The sequence below is a fragment of the Symphalangus syndactylus genome, chromosome 1 (assembly GCF_028878055.3).
Source record: "Symphalangus syndactylus isolate Jambi chromosome 1, NHGRI_mSymSyn1-v2.1_pri, whole genome shotgun sequence".
Lineage (NCBI taxonomy): Eukaryota > Metazoa > Chordata > Mammalia > Primates > Hylobatidae > Symphalangus > Symphalangus syndactylus.
This window is the reverse complement of record NC_072423.2, coordinates 86,026,135-86,042,261: the sequence shown is the minus strand read 5'-3', so window position 1 is coordinate 86,042,261 and position 16,127 is coordinate 86,026,135. Positions and strand designations below refer to the sequence as shown.

Here is a 16,127-nt window from a genome sequence, read left to right as displayed (position 1 = left end):
GTAGCCTTTTGTGATTGGCTTCTTTCACTTAGCATAATGTTTTCAAGGTTCATCCTTGTAGCATGTATCAGGACTTCTTTTTATTGCTGAGTAATACTCCATTGTATGGATCAACCACCATGCTATTTATCCATTTGTCAGTTGATGGACATTTGGGTTGTTTTCACATTTTGGCTGTTATGAATAATGGTCTGACTGGGTGTGGTGGCTCATCTGTAATCCACGCTTATTTCAAGGCCAAGGCAGGAGGATCACTTGAGGCCAGGAGTTTGAATCTGCAGTGAGCTATGATTGTGCCACTGTACTCCAGCCTGGGCCACAGAGTGAGACCCAAATGTTCTTCTGGACTTTTTTTTTTTTTTTTTTGAGACAGGGTCTCTCACTCTGTGACCCAGGCTGGAGTGCAGTGGTACAATCACAATTCACTGCAGCTTCAACCTCCTGGGCTCAAATTATCCTCCCACCTCAGCCTCCAGAATAGTTGGGACTACAGGCCCACATCACCACATCTAGCTAATTAAAAAATTTTTTTTTGTGGAGACTGGGTCATGCTACGTTGCCGAGACTGGTCTCGAACTCCTGGGCTCAAGTGATCCTCCCTCCTGGGCCTCCCAAAGTGTTGGGATTATAGGCATAAGCCACCATGCTTGGCCCTTGTACAAGTTTTTAATGTCGAGGTATGCTTTCATTTTTCTTCGGTATTGGTCAGTTGTAAGGGTAACTATGTTTAACATTTTGAGGAGCTACCAAATTGTTTTCCAAAGTGGCTACACTATTTCACATTCTTAAATTTTTTTTTTTTTTTTTTTTTTTTGAGACGGAGTTTCTCTCTTGTTGCCCAGGCTGGAGTGCAATAGCACTATCTCAGCTCATGGCAACCTTCGCCTCCTGGGTTCAAGCAATTCTTCTGCCTCAGCTTCCCGAGTAGCTGGAATTATAGGCGCCCGCCACCATGCCCGGCTAATTTTTGTATTTTTAGTAGAGATGGGGTTTCACTATGTTGTCCAGGCTGGTCTCGAAATCCTGACCTCAGGTGATCCACCCCCCTCAGCCTCCTAAAGTGCTGGCATTACAGGCGTGAGCCACTGTGCTCGGCCTCCTTTAAATTTTTTTAAATTTAATTTTAATTTTTTAATTTTTAATTTCTCATATATATATTTTTAAGACTAGCCAAGTGAAGCAGTGGGAGTGGAGACAGAACTGGTTTTGATCAATTAGGTGTAAACACCACTGCACTGGGACCAGCCTATTTTACATTCCTGTTAGCAGTGATGAGGGTTCCACTTTCTTTGTGGCCTCAACAATATGTGTCGTTGCTCATCTTTATGTATTTTTTATTTTTTTTTTGAGATAGAGTCTCACTCTGTTGCCTAGGCTGGAATGCAATGACACGATCTTGGCTCACTGCAACTCTGCCTCCCGGGTTCAAGCGATTCTGCCATCTCAGCCTCCTAAGTAGATGGGTGTCCACCACCACGCCTGGCTAATTTTTTGTATTTTCAGTAGAGATGGGGTTTCACCATGTTGGCCAGGTTGGTTTTGAACTCCTGACCTCAAGTGATCCACCCACCTTGGCCTCCCAAAGTGCTAGGATTACAGGTGTGAGCCACTGCGCCCAGCCTGCCCATCTTTTTTTATTATAGCCATCCTAGTGGATGCAAAGTTTTTTTGTGATTTTGATTTGTGTTTTCCTACTGACCAATGATGTTGAGCATCTTTTCATGTGCTTATTGGCTTTTGGTATATCTTTGGAGAAAGGTCTATTCAGGTCCTTTGCCCACTTTAAAATTAGGTTATCTTTCTATTACTGAGATGTAAGTGTTCTTTATGTTCTAGATATAAGTCTCCTATATATGATTTGCAAAAATTTTCCTTCCATTGTTGGGTTGTCTTTCACTTTCTTTTGGTGTCCTTTAGTGCACAACAGTTTTTAATATTGAAGTCCAATTTCTTATTTTTCTCTTTTGCCACTTGTATCTTGGTGTCATGTTTAAGGAACTATTGCCTAATCTCAGGTCACAAAGATTTACACCTGTGTTTCCTTCCTTCCTTCCTTCCTTCCTTCCTTCCTTCCTTCCTTCCTTCCTTCCTTCCCTCCCTCCCTCCCTTCTTCCCTCCTTTCCTTCCTTCCTTCCCTCCTTCCTTCCTTCCTTCCTTCCTTCCTTCCTTCCTTCCTTCCTTCCCTCCCTCCCTCCCTTCTTCCCTCCTTTCCTTCCTTCCTTCCCTCCTTCCTTCCCTCCCTCCCTCCCTCCCTCCCTCCCTCCCTCCCTCCTTCCTTCCTTCCTTCCTTCCTTCCTTCCTTCCTCTTTCTGACAGAATCTTACTCTGTCACCCAGGCTAGAGTGTAGTGGTGCAATCTTGGCTCACTGCAACCTCTGCCTCCTGGGTTTAAGCAATTCTCCTGCCTCAGCCTCCTGAGTAGCTGGGACTGCAGGCACACACCACCATGCCCAGCTAATTTTTGTATTTTTAGTAGAGACGGGGTTTCACCATATTGGCCAGGATGGTCTCGATCTCCTGACCTCGTGATCCACCCACCTTGGCCTCCCAAAGTGCTGGGATTACAGGTGTGAGCCACCATGCCCGGCCTGTGTTTTCTCAGAGTTTTGTAGTTTTAGCTTTTATAGTTAGATCCTTGATCCATTTTGAATTGATTTTGTATATAGTGTGAGATATCCACCTGGTGATGTAAATTGCCCAGAAGTGGGTATGCTTCTAAATCTGGCTGTTAGGGATTACTAGACGTGACCAGAGTGAATTCCTCTCTTTTTCTCAGAATTTCTTTCTTTCTTCTTTTTTTTTTGAGACAGAGTCTCTGTCACCCAGGCTGGAGTGCAATGGCTTCATCTTGGCTCAGTGCAACCTCTGCCTGCTGGATTCAAGCAGTTCTCCTGCCTCAGACCCCTGAGTAGCTGGTATTACAGGCATGTACCACCATGCTTGGCTAATTTTTGTATTTTTAGTAAAGATGCGGTTTCACCTGTTGGCCAGGCTTTTCTGGAACTCCCGGCCTCAAGTGATCCATCTGCCTCTACCTCCCAAAGTGCTGGGATTACAGGTGGGAGCCACCGTGCCCAGTCCTTTTCTCAGAATTTATTTGTTGTTTTTTTGTTTTGTTTCATTTTTGAGACAGGGTCTCACTCTGTCAGCTAGGCAGGAGTTCAGTGGTGTGATCATTGCTGCAGCCTTGAACTTCTGGACTCACGTAATCTTCCCACCTTAGCCTCCTGAGTAGCTAGGATTACAGGCATGTGCTTCCACACCTGGCTAATTTTTTAATTTTCCAGGACTTATTTGTCCATTCTTGCAAAGTAGGGTAAAACATGCCTATCTCTACCTACCTCTCTTCCCTTCAAGGGACCCCAGCCAAAATCCTTGAGGCTGTCGGGCTGACTGTGGGTGCTGTTCCCTGATCTGCCTCAGTTATGCTGCATGATCAAAAGTGTCTGCTTTCTGCTTCTTGGAATTTTATTCACTTTGGGTGTCGGTCTTCCTCTACAGTGTCACAAGAACACAGAATCAGACCAGGAATCTGTGTTGCCATAGTGTGTGGAAAGAGGCAGGCTTCCAACTCGGCTATGTGCTGTTGGGTGATTGAAGCCACTTACTTAATTTTCTTTTTCTTTCTTTCTTTCTTTCTTCCTTCCTTCCTTCCTTCCTTCCTTCCTTCCTTCCTTCCTTCCCTTTCTTTCTTTCTTTTCTTTTTTTTGAGATGGAATCTCGCTCTGTTGCCCAGGCTGGAGTGCAGTGGTGCGATCTCACCTTACTGCAACCTCCGCCTCCCAGGTTCAAGCGATTCTCCTGCCTCAGCCTCCCAAGTAGCTGGGATTACAGGTACATGCCACCATGCCTGGCTAATTTTTGTAATTTTAGTAGAAATGGCATTTCACCATATTGGTCAGGCTGGTCTCAACCTCCTGACCTCAGGTTATCCACCCGCCTTGGCCTCCCAAAGTGCTGGGATTACAGGCGTGAGCCACTGTGCCTGGCACTTAATTTTCTTAGTACCTCAATTACCCCATATGGTAAAGGGACTAATAATCCATACCTTATAGCGCTGTTGTGAAAATGAAATGAGGGTAAGCAGATAAAATTTCAGACTACGGATGGGATTGTTACTACATTCTGGGCCTGGCTTTGCTGTTATTTGCTATGTGACCTTATCTTCTCTGGATCTCCATTCTTTCCAAGTCTATAAAACAAAGTGAACAATTGTCAACCTTTCTTCCAAAGAGCAATGATTTAAGGATCAAATGATGTCATTTAACAAAAATATGAAGAGCTCAACAAATGAGGAACTCATTATTATTATTACAATTATTATTATTTTAGAAATAGGGTCTTGTTCTCTTGCCCAGGCTGGAGTCCAGTGGTATAAACACAGCTCAATGCATCTTCAGCCTCCTGGATACAAGTGATCCTCATGTCTCATCCCCCTAAGTAGCTGGGACCACAGGCATGTACCACCACGCATGGCTAATTTTTTATTTTTTATTTTTATTTTTTGAGACAGTCTTGCTTTGTCGCCCAGGCTGGAGTGCAGCAGCACAATCACCGCTCACTGCAACCTCCGCCTCCCGGGTTCAAGTGATTCTCCTGCCTCAACCTCCCAAGTAGCTGGGATTACAGGCCTGTGCCACCATGCCCGCTAATTTTTTTGTATTTTTGGTAAAGACGGGGTTTCACCATGTTGCCCAGGCTGGTCTTGAACTCCTGGCCTCAAGTGATCCACCTGCCTTGGCCTTCTAAAGTGCTAGGATTACAGGCGTGAGCCTCTACACCTGGCCTCGGCTAATTTTTTATTTTTTGTAGAGACAGGTTCTCACTATGTTGCCAGGGCTGCTCTTGAACTCCTGGGCTCAAGTGATCTGCCCACCTCAGCCTCCCAAAGTGCTGGGATTACAGATGTGAGCCACTGTGCCTGGCCTGGAAATCATTATTGAAGCATTCACTAGTATCAGCTTTGGGGTTACCTGCCACATCATCTGACCTACCTATAAGGATATCACAGCTAACAGAGACTCTGTTTCTCAGAATTTAGGCAGAAGCAGTTCAATTTATCACAAACTACTCTATATCCAGCATAAGTGCCCAAATAAAACAATTGCTAAAGTTCTTTAGGCATTTACTATTTTTTAGATATTTAGTCCTCACTACAAATCTGTGATACAGGTATTATTTTTATTAACCCCATTTTATAGAAGAGAGACCTGAAGCTCAGAGATGCTAAGTAACTTGCGCAAGGTCACACAGCTAGTAAATAAAGGGCGGAGTAAAGATTCAGTTTCACGTTGGACTCCAAAACCTTTCTACTGGGACTCATGGGAATAGTGTGGATGTCCCTGACCTCCAATGGCCCAGGGCTCTCCTGGGGGAATCCAGCCATAGACAAGACACCAGCGAGAGCCCAATCCTAAGATGTTTTTTTGTTTGTTTGTTTTTGAGACAAGGTCTCACTCTGTCACCAGGCTGGAGTGCAGTGGCATGATCAATGCTCACTGCAACCTTGACCTCCCAGGCTCAAGCAATCCTCCCACCTCAGCCTCCTGAGTAGCTTGGACTACAGGTGCACACCACCACACCTGACTAATTTTTAAATTTTATTTAATTAATTAATTATTATTATTTTTTGAGACAGGGTATCACTTTGTCACCCAAGCTGGAGTGCAGTGGTGTGGTCTCAGCTCATTGCGGCCTCCACCTCCCAGGTTCAAGTGATCCTCCCACCTCAGCCTCTGGAGTCGCAGGGACTACAGGTGTGCACCACTATGCTCAGCTAATGTTTTTATTTTTTGTATAGATGGGGTCTCACTATGTTGCCAGGGCTAGTCTCAAACTCCTGGACTCAAGTGATCCTCCTGTCTTGGCCTCCCAAAGTGCTGGGATTACAGGCATAAACCACCACACCCAACCCCTAAGATGTTTTTGCTGAATGTGACCATGTCAGAGGCAGGAAAGGGAAGCATCATGGGGTTAGGAAAGGAACGCTAAGCAGGGAGACAAAGAAAATGGGATCATTTTGTGAGTGTTCGCTGTGTGTGTATGTGTGACAATTCTCAGAGCCAGCCTCTCAGGTGGTTGAGACCACTGTCCCCATTTCCCAGATGAGATAATGGAGCCTCAGAGAGTTTCTGCAGCACAGCTAGTGGAATTAGAATTTGAACCCGGCTCTTCCAGACTCCAGATGCTTCACAACCATCCCATTTTCCAGTGTTTCCTAGATCTAGTCATTTGCAGTTCACCTTCATGATTTTACCATTTCTCTGTGCCATAGCTAGTGTTATTTACTTAATAATTCCTTTTGAATCAGTCTACTTAAAAAAAATAGCTTCATTCTAAGGTATAATATTCTTGGAATATCGGTTTGCTGTTACCCACCCCCACACATTATACATATACATATATGTTTCTAATACATATATATGTACATATATATGTGTATCTTTTTTGGTTTTTTTTGTTGTTGTTAGTTTTTTTTTAGATGGAGTCTCTTTCTGTAGCCCAGGCTGGAGTGCGGTGGTGTGATCTCAGCTCACTGGAATCTCCGCCTCCCAGGTTCAAGTGATTCTCCTGCCTCAGCCTCTGGAGTAGCTGGGATTACAGGCACCCACCACTATACCTGGCTAACGTTTGTATTTTTAGTAGAGACAGGGTTTCACCATCTTGGCCAGGTGGGTCTTGAACTCCTGATCTCAAGTGATCCACCTGCCTTGGCTTCCCAAAGTGCTGGGATTATAGGTGTGAGCCACTGCGGCTGGCCAATGTATGTTTTTAATACACATTCAAATAATGAATAACTATGAAACCTCAAAAACTGCTCCGTGTTACTTCCTAAACCCATCTTGAGTGCCCACATGCTGTGCATACCACATATTGGGAAACACTGCTTTCCCTGGCTTCCAAGCCCAGCGTAATCACTGTCCCATTCTGTGCTTTGCTTTATTTGTCTATAAATGTTGGGGTTGGGGGTTGATGCCAAAGACCTTTTCTGTTGTCATTAACATGGACACAGCTCTAAGAGGTCTTGGCATATTGGGCTGGCTCCCCTTTTAGTTCAGAATTTGGATTTTTATCCAACTACTCAGAGTGATCAAGCCTTATGAATGAACTCGTTGGTCAAACTCATAAAAGGCTGATCGATAAAACAGAAATGAACGTATGAATTGACACTAAGTCATTAGCAGTTCATGGGACTGGATTCTCCATTTGTGGAAGAGCACATATCCTTTCTGGCACTGACATGTGCTTGGGAAACTTACTAAGCTAACTGGCCCATGTAACACAGAGGCCCTTTGGTGCAGTGGAAAACTGTTGACTTTGGAGATTATCTTGAGTTTGAAACTGAGCCTGCCTGTAAGAAGCTGGTTAACTGAATTGCTTTGCTTCTTGGACCGTTACCATTTATAAAATGGGGACCATTGTACTCACTTTTTAGGGTTGTTGCATGGATTAAATGGGATTCTCTATAGAAAATATTGGCACAAAGTGGGTGTAAATTTGCATGCTAGTGGGATTGTTTGTGAGGGAAATTGTCATTTGATTATCAAAGACTTAGGAGCAGGAACAGTGTCTAATTCAGGGACTGCAAATGGAAATGCCAGTTGAGGCCAGGGATATGCTAATAACTGGGTAAAGCAGGGCAGGTGTAGGATAGCAAATGTCTGGGAATTAAAAGAGAGGTGAGGATGTGTATGACCTTGAGAAGGCAAGCCCTGGCAAAAAGGGATGGCCTCCACTCAGCTACAGTTATGCCCAGATCTTCTAACTTTTTATTTTTATTTTTTGAGACGGAGTCTTGCTCTGTCACCCAGGCTGGAGTGCGGTGGCGTGATCTCGGCTCACTGCAAGCTCCGCCTCCCAGGTTCACGCCATTCTTCTACCTCAGCCTCCCTAGTAGCTGGGACTACAGGCGCCCACCACCAAGCCCGGCTAATTTTTTTTTGTATTTTTAATAGAGACGGGGTTTCACCGTGTTAGCCAGGATGATCTCCATCTCCTGACCTCGTGATCTGCCCTCCTCGGCCTCCCAAAGTGCTGGGATTTCAGGCTTGAGCCACCGCCCCCGATCGATCTTCTAACTTTTTAAAGAGAACCAAGAAATCTGGATTTTTTTGTGATAACTCCTGATTTTAAACTGGCACCCAATTGTAATTTACAACACTATAAGGGTCAACATTGCCAGCCAAGCAGAACATGGGTGGGGGCCACTGCTGGTCACTGGTGTGCAGCCTCTGGTCTAAATCATCTTTGTATTTCTTCTTGCTTTATGCATTGTCCCAACACAGTGCTGGTGTATAGTAAATATCCAGTAAGTGGGTGTAGAATGAATAAACCAATGCAGATAAACCTGTAGAGAGGCCGGGCACAGTTGCTCATGTGTCTAATCCCAGCACTTTGGGAGGCCCAGGCAGGCAGATACTTGGGCCCAGGAGTTAGAGACCAGCCTGGGCAACACGTCGAAACCTCATCTCTACAAAAAATACAAAAAGTAGCCAGTCATACACCTGTAGACACACCTACTCAGGAGGCTGAGGTGGGGGTATCACTTGAGCTCGGGAGGTCAAGGCTACAGTGAGCTGGGAAGTCAAAGGTGCAGTAAGCTGTAATTGCACCATTGCACTCCAGCCTGGGCGACAGAGTGAGACCCTGTCTCAAAACAACAACAACAACAACAACAACAACAACAACAAACCTGTAGAGAAATGACAGTGATCATAAAGATCACTAAATTATAGGACTAGCCTGATCCCCAAAGGTTGTGTGGTCCAACCCCCTAAGTGCTTCCTGGAGGTATCTGAGCACTTTCCCCACCTCCTTGGCAGCTGGCACTGAAGAAGACTCTCTGTTGCCCATGACAGTTCCTTCCCTGGTTGGTCAACACTCAGGATCTGCCAGGCCTTTGTTCTTCCTTACGTTAACACACAGATCCCTTTACCTTTACTCTTCTGCTGCCTGCATGCCCTTTGGATATGTATAGTCAGGGGTCATTTTCACTACTGAGGGCAGATGTCCTATACCACCCCCTAGTATCCAGGCATTATCACATTCCCTTGTCCGCTTGTTGGTTTTCTTGTTTTCTTTTTGTTTTGTTTTCTTTTTTTTTTTTTTTTTTTTTTTTTTGAGACAGTGCCTTGCTCTGTCACCCAGACTGGAGTGCAATGCTGTGATCATGGCTCACTGCAGCCTTGACCTCCTGGGCTCAAGCAATCCTCCCACCTCAGCCTCCCGGGTAGCTGGAACTACAGACATGCATTGCCATGCTCGGCTAATTTTTAAAATTTATTTTGTAAAGACAAGGTTTCCCAATGTTGCTCAGGCTGGTCTTGAACGCCTGGGCTCAAGAGATGCACCCACCTTGGCCTCCCAAAGTCCTGGGATTACAGGTGTGAGCTACTGCACCTGGCCTGGTTTGTTCTTTTAGCAGCACCTGTTACTCTAGAGCTGAGAACTTCCTGTCTCATGTAGTGTGGATGCCCATCTCCTAGAGTACGTGCTTACCACATGACCCACCAGGAGGGTCAGCTACCCCGTCCTCAGATCCTTCAGGCGCACTTTCTCTGGGCCAGGCACTGTGCAAAGCTCTTTGTTTACTGTCTCCAATTTAATCCTTCTAAGGAGGTCGTGGGTTAGGCATTCTTTGGTCCAGTTTACAGAGAAGAAGGAAGTTACTTGGTCAAGGTGCACAGCTAGTAAGGCTGGTGGTGGGAATTCAGACCCTGGTCTGTCTGCCTGCTCCAGGTGCACCCTGAGTTTGCCCTTGGCAGTGCTGCCAAGTGACAACTTGGAGGCCTGGGGGCAGCCACCTCATGACTCACTGAGCATTGAGTAAAGCGAAGCAACCCTTTGTCTCCTATCACTAGCTTTTCTCCTTAACTTGTCACAACTCCAAGTTGGCAGTTTACCGTTAAGGACAAGTCCTCCAAGTGGACTTCTAGAGGGGACTGGAGGGCAGTACCTAGTTCTCATTCTGTGCCTCAGCTTCATCACCTGGGGAACGGGATACTTTATTAACTGACTTATGGGGCTGTTGCGTTTAGAACAGTGCCTGGAGCATAGTTAAGTGCTCAATATGTATTAGTTATTATTTTATCGACTATCATTTATTGGGAAAGCTTCCTCTAAGTTTTAGTGTTCTTTCTACATTTCTTTTTTTTATTTAGAGATGGGGTTTTATCATGTTGCTCAGGCTGGTCTCAAACTTGTAGGCTCAAGCCATCTGCCTGTCTCAGCCTCCCACAGTGGTGGGATTACAGGCATGAACTACCACGCCAGGCCATTTTAATGAATTCTTGTTATAGCCGTTAGAGCACCACTCACTGCCTTTGCCTTTGCCTTTGCCTCTAGATATGGGGGCACTTCTTGTTGGGGATCCACAACCCCCTAAGCTTGGACACTGAGTGCATGTTACAACTTAGTAAATACTTTTATGTCCAGTATTTCATTTGAGCTAGTTGAAGCCTCAGGCTGTGTGTGCACAAGACTCTCCCAGGGTCAGGTACTAACGGCTGCCATTCCTGGAGTAGCCCCATCAGAGGAGACGTGACTCTAGGGTATCCCCAAAGGCACCTGGCATGGGATTTGAAAGCAGGCCCCCTGACTGTGGGTTGCTGTCTCCCGTGCCCAGCTGTTCCTGCTGTCATGTGCTGAGCCTTCCTTTCCCCCTCCTCAGCTGAGAACAGCACCAACACCACCCAGGATGAGCAGCGCAGGTGGCCGGGCTGTGACCGGCAGGACGAGATGCTCAACCTGGGCTTCACCATCGGCTCCTTCGTGCTCAGCGCCACCACCCTGCCACTAGGGATCCTCATGGACTGCTTTGGCCCCCGACCCGTGCGGCTGGTTGGCAGGTGAGGTGGCTGGGCTATGGGGAACGGGAGGACAGGGACTGTGCTGCAGGCGGAGGGGTGGGGATTTGCTCACAGGCCAACCCCTCACCCTTCCCCGTGTCTCCACAGTGCCTGCTTTGCTGCGTCCTGCACCCTCATGGCTCTGGCCTCCCGGGACGTGGAAGGTGAGCTGTCTGTTCTCTTGTGGCCCCACAAGAAAAGAATAGGTGGGATGAAGGCAGATGTTTACCCCAGTTCCTGCCCTTGGCTTCCCACAGCTCCCCAAATGCCCTCATCTGCTGCTTTCCCCTTTCCAGTTCTGTCTCCGTTGATATTCCTGGCGCTGTCCCTGAATGGCTTTGGTGGCATCTGCCTGACGTTCACTTCACTCACGGTGAGTGTCACAGGCCTGGCCTGGCAGCAGAGTTCCCCCGAGTGGGGTGAGGGCAGTATGAGTGGGCTGGGGGTGGGGCCTGTGGACGCAGATCACTAGATCAAGTGAGTGTGTGAGAAACCGTGCAGGTAGCTGCAAAGGGCAGGTGTGAGGCTGTGTGTGTGTGGATGAGGCTGTGTGTCGGGGTGTATGTTAATGTGTGTGTTTGTGTGTACAGAGCCCATGAATGTCTGTGGAGCTCTGTTCTAGGTCCTGGACTACAGCACAATCAGGACTGACCACGTCATCCTCCCTGCTGGAGGTTACATTTTGGGGGTGAGGGGCACAGATAACCCAATAAACAAGTAAACTAATAAATTATGTCAGTCGTCATAGGTGCTGGGAAGAAAATAAAACTGGGTACCATGATCGTGAGGGGGAGGGAGCAGCTCCAGACAGCATGTGCACGCTTGCCATGTCGTGGGAGAGTGGGTGTGTGACCCTGTCCCTGTGAAAGCCATGAGTTGGTAGGTGTGTTTGTGAGTGTACTAGGTTGAACCATATGAAATTGTCGACACCTCGTCGTGCACATGGCTTGACCTATTACATGTGGTGAGTTGTGTATGTGTGTTGCTCTAAGTGTGTTTATTTATGTGAGTGTGTAAATGCGTTAAAGGCTTAGGAGTTTCGGGAGGGTGGAGGGGAAGGTTCCTGGCCGGGCTGGCTCGGACTGTTTATCTCTGAGAAGGGCTGCCTGACTGGGTGGTTTTGGCTGAATTTCACCTCGCCCCAGCATCCGCCTTTAATTCCAACCAGGGACATTTCACAACTCTCAAGGAAGGAAGCGGATCCCTTTCTCCCCGCCCCTCTGCGCAGCCCCTTTTCCCTGCTGTGCAACTTGGCCCAGGGCCCTAAATCCCTTCTCTCCGGGTCTTGACCTCAGACCCTCCCTGGCGGCCCGGTGGGGCTTGTCCAGCGCTCTTCCCCGCTATATCCCCGCCTCCTGTAATCTCCAGCCAATGGCAGGGTCCGGCGCTGGCACCGCCCCTCAGCCACGCCCCGCTCTCGCTGGCCGGCCCCGCCCCCTGGGCCGCTGCTCTTGGCCCAGACTTGGACCAGGACGCCCCGTGCTGCGTCCTGCGGGCCCAGCTGCTGTTGCCACGCGCGCTGCAAGGCCGCCAGCCCGGGGTTAGCCGGCCGACCTCGCCCTACCCACAGTACTGGGCGGAGACAGCGTTTGTGGCCCCTTGGAGGGGAGAGGGCCCTGCCCCTCTCCAGGCCTGGCACCCTTCCCTGGCGTCCTTGGCAGTGGTGCCTCACAGATGCAGGGTGCAGGAAAACCTCTGCCTGAGTGGGTAGAGGTTTTTCCTGAGCCAGCCACTTCAGGGGAAGGGGGAAGGATAATTTAGTTGTATGTGTTGAAACACCTTTTTTTTTTTTTTTTTTTTTTTTTGAGACGGAGTCTCGCAGTGTCGCCCAGACTGGAGTGCAGTGGCGCGATCTCGGCTCACTGCAACCTCTGCATCCTGGGTTCAAGCAATTCTCCTGCCTCAGCCTCCCGAGTAGCTGGGACTACAGGCGCGCGCCGCCACGCCCGGCTAATTTTTTTGTATTTTAGTAGAGACGGGGTTTCACCGTGTTGCTCAGGCTGGTCGCGAACTCCTGAGCTCAGGCAATCCACCCGCCTCGGCCTCCCAAAGTGCTAGGATTACAGGCATGAGCCACCGCGCCCGGCCTAAACGCCTTCTTTACCAGAGCTATTGAGGCCTCCCTTCAGAGTCTCAGTTTCCCACTCTGTGGAGTGTGTTCAGGCTTTGTACGGATCCTAAGGTCCTTCTCAGCTGTGGGATCTAGTGACTTGGGGAGGATGGTGGGGCCAGAGGAGGGTGTGTGCGAAGGGCATCCTGACTTTGCCTTCCCCTGCCCTGAGGGCTTGGCTGAGGCAGGTGAGCGGAACACATGATCAATTAAATTCTCTCCTGGTGTGGGTTCTGACCCTGCTTTGCGTCAGAGCCACCTCCTCTGGAGACTGTGTCTGCCCCAGCTCAGTTCCCTCCCTTATTTCCACCCTCACCTCCCAGGACATGATTTGTCCTGATTAAGCAGAAACTGGGCTGGGACGTCAACCGAGAGGGTTAAGAGGCGCCACCCATTACCGGGACACAGCCATGGTCACAGCCTTGGGTTAGGGCTGGGACAGCGACAATGAGGAGAAAGCCATTAATGTGCTCTGTGAACTTGAGTATACTTTTCCTCCCTGGGTCTCAATTTTCTCATCTAAAATCGGTTGGACAAGATCACTGTTTCTTTCTTTTCTTTTCTTTTTTTTGGGGGGTGGGGCCATAGTCTCGCTCTGTCACCCAGGCTGGAGTGCAGTGGTGCGATCTCAGCTCACTGCAACCTCTACCTCCCAGGTTCAAGCGATTCTCCTGCCTCAGCCTCCGGAGTAGCTGGGATTACAGGCGCACGCCACCATGCCTAGCTAATTTTTGTATTTTTGGTAGAGATGGGGTTTCACCATGTTGTCCAGGCTGGTCTTGAACTCCTGACCTCAAGCTTCCCACCAGCTTCGGCCTCCCAAAGTGCTGGGATTACAGGCATGAGCCACTGTGCCCAGCCAAGATCAGTGCTTCTTAAGCACCTATTCCGTGTGTTGTTCAGAGGTGTTACGTAACAAACTTGGGAAACCTGGGATTAAAATTAACAAAATGTCTCTCTGAGGGGTGTCTGGGAGCCTTTTTGAAGGTAAAGGGCGCTGTGACTGTGTAGGCAGGGGCAGAGTACAGTTTCCCACATTGATTTTTCTGTTTGTTTTGCCTTGGGGCTTTTCTGCTGCATCTCCTGGGGCTGTTGTATGGAGCAGGGCTGGGAACGCTGGGTGAGGGTCACAGTGTCCCCACCTCATGGGTGCTGCTTTCCCTCCTCAGCTGCCCAACATGTTTGGGAACCTGCGCTCCACGTTAATGGCCCTCATGATTGGCTCTTATGCCTCTTCTGCCATCACGTTCCCAGGAATCAAGGTATGAGGCCACCTGGGTTTTCTTTTGGTCTTGACACAAGAACTGGGTGGGGCCGAGTGAGCAGCAGCTAGTGCTGAGCCACGGGTCTGACTTCTCCGCTCTCCTTGCTCTGTCATCATCCCAGTGCAGGCCTTCCCCCTCCCTCCTGGGCCACAGCAAGCCTTCTCAGCTGGTCTCCCTGCCTCTGATTCCTTTTCTGTGTACTCTGTCACTCACGTGACTTCCAGAAAGATCTCAGATGGGGAACTGGCGCACACACTGCTGAAAAACCTTCAGTGGTTTAGCTTCACCTACAGAATCAAGTCCAGCCCCTTCACATGCATTCAAGGTCCTTGACTCTCTGGCTTTATTCAGCCTTTGGGGCTACATTTTTCCACACTTTCCAGAGACGATGGGTGGTTTGGTCCAAGGTCACAAAGTGAGTTTATGCCAGGCTGGATCCTGGACAGGTCAACCTGGTGTACCTGGAAGCCAGGAGACCAAAGTTTTAGCTCAGTGCAAGATGGGGGCCTCTATTTCCTCTGTCAAATATCAAAGCACCCTTTGACTGAGCCATGCCATGCTCCTCAACCTCCATTGTGGGCAGTACCAAACTGCATACCGTTTTGCACTTTACAAAGAGTACCAAGGAAGGTACTTTTGCTCAGTGTCTCCAAAGGAGTTTGAGAGAGTGCATGCGTGGGGGGACCATCAGTTGTTTTGGTGGGCAGGCATGGAGGGTGGGCAGTTCTCCCTTCTTTTCAACTGAAGTAGTGTTTGAGGAGCCAGATCTTACCTCCACACATTTGGGGGTGTGGCCCTTTGAAGCTCTGTCCTGCCCCTAGGGAGGAAAAGGCACCAAGGTCCAAGACTGCAGAGAAAAAGGTTTGAGCAGGAGCCTGAGGGGAGAGCAGACACTAGTCATCCTGGTCAGATGGTATGGGGAGGACAACAGGACACATGGTGCACCAGCTTCTTCCATAAGAGGGGCTGACACATTTGCACAGAGTCTCATTCAATTGAGAACTTACCTGCCCTGGGGTTGAGACCCCTTAGGCAGAGCACTTGCACCTCCCTCTCCCCGACCCCCCAGTTGTTGCACGTGGAAAAGGTGAGATAAGGCTGAGCATGAGCAGTCTGGGTTTGCCTTTTCCCCTGGGGAACGTGCCAGGAAGGGGCAGGATAAACACGGTTAGGCCTGGTAAACCTAGAGTACTAAGTTTCCTTTGTACATACTATGAAATGGACATTTTTGTGTGAACATGAACATGAATGTTTGTGGAGTCATAGGCAAAAATGTATGTATCTTTTTAAGATAGTGGAAATTTCAGAGGTATTTTGAGCCAGTGGCCAGCAACTTCAGGCTTTGTGGAGACTACTTCATAGCTCTCTAGGGAGGCTCAAGTGAAAAAGAAAAAGGAATGATGGATCTTCTGAGTCTGACTCTAAACTTCTGGTCTTGGTTTCCTCATCTGCAAATTGGGCACAAGCACAAGGGGAGATGAGACCTTCTTTAAGGCCTCTGAGGCCTGGGATCTACCTTGGTGGGGTCTGGGGCCAGGCAGTCTCCCCCACGGGCCTGCCCCCTCCTCTCACAGCTGATCTACGATGCCGGTGTGGCCTTCGTGGTCATCATGTTCACCTGGTCTGGCCTGGCCTGCCTTATCTTTCTGAACTGCGCCCTCAACTGGCCCATCGAAGCCTTTCCTGCCCCTGAGGAAGTCAATTACACGTGAGTGGCTGGAGTGGGCAGAGACTCACCCTGGGGCAGAGAGGGCTGTGGTGATATGATAGATGGAATTAACTTTGGATTCAGAGAGACCTCGGCTTGGACCTCTGCTTGGCAAATCACTTGAGCCCTCCAAGCTCTGCTTTCTCATCTGTACTATGAGCCTATTCCTACCTACCCACAGGTCGCTTTTGTTTGTT

The 16,127-nt window shown here is 48.6% G+C and overlaps 1 protein-coding gene across 7 annotated transcripts in view; it reads left to right on the top strand.

Annotated features, from left to right (window-relative positions):
• The window catches only part of SLC43A1 (solute carrier family 43 member 1), a 67,725-nt gene that overhangs the window by 40,470 nt on the left and 11,128 nt on the right, over positions 1–16,127 (top strand). For all 7 annotated transcript variants that reach the window (XM_063626203.1, XM_055292326.2, XM_055293973.2 and 4 more), the window contains 5 exons: positions 10,670–10,847; positions 10,956–11,011; positions 11,144–11,220; positions 14,127–14,219; positions 15,797–15,930. In XM_063626203.1, the coding sequence (XP_063482273.1) occupies positions 10,670–10,847; positions 10,956–11,011; positions 11,144–11,220; positions 14,127–14,219; positions 15,797–15,930 (538 nt within the window). The remainder of the gene's footprint in view (positions 1–10,669; positions 10,848–10,955; positions 11,012–11,143; positions 11,221–14,126; positions 14,220–15,796; positions 15,931–16,127) is intronic.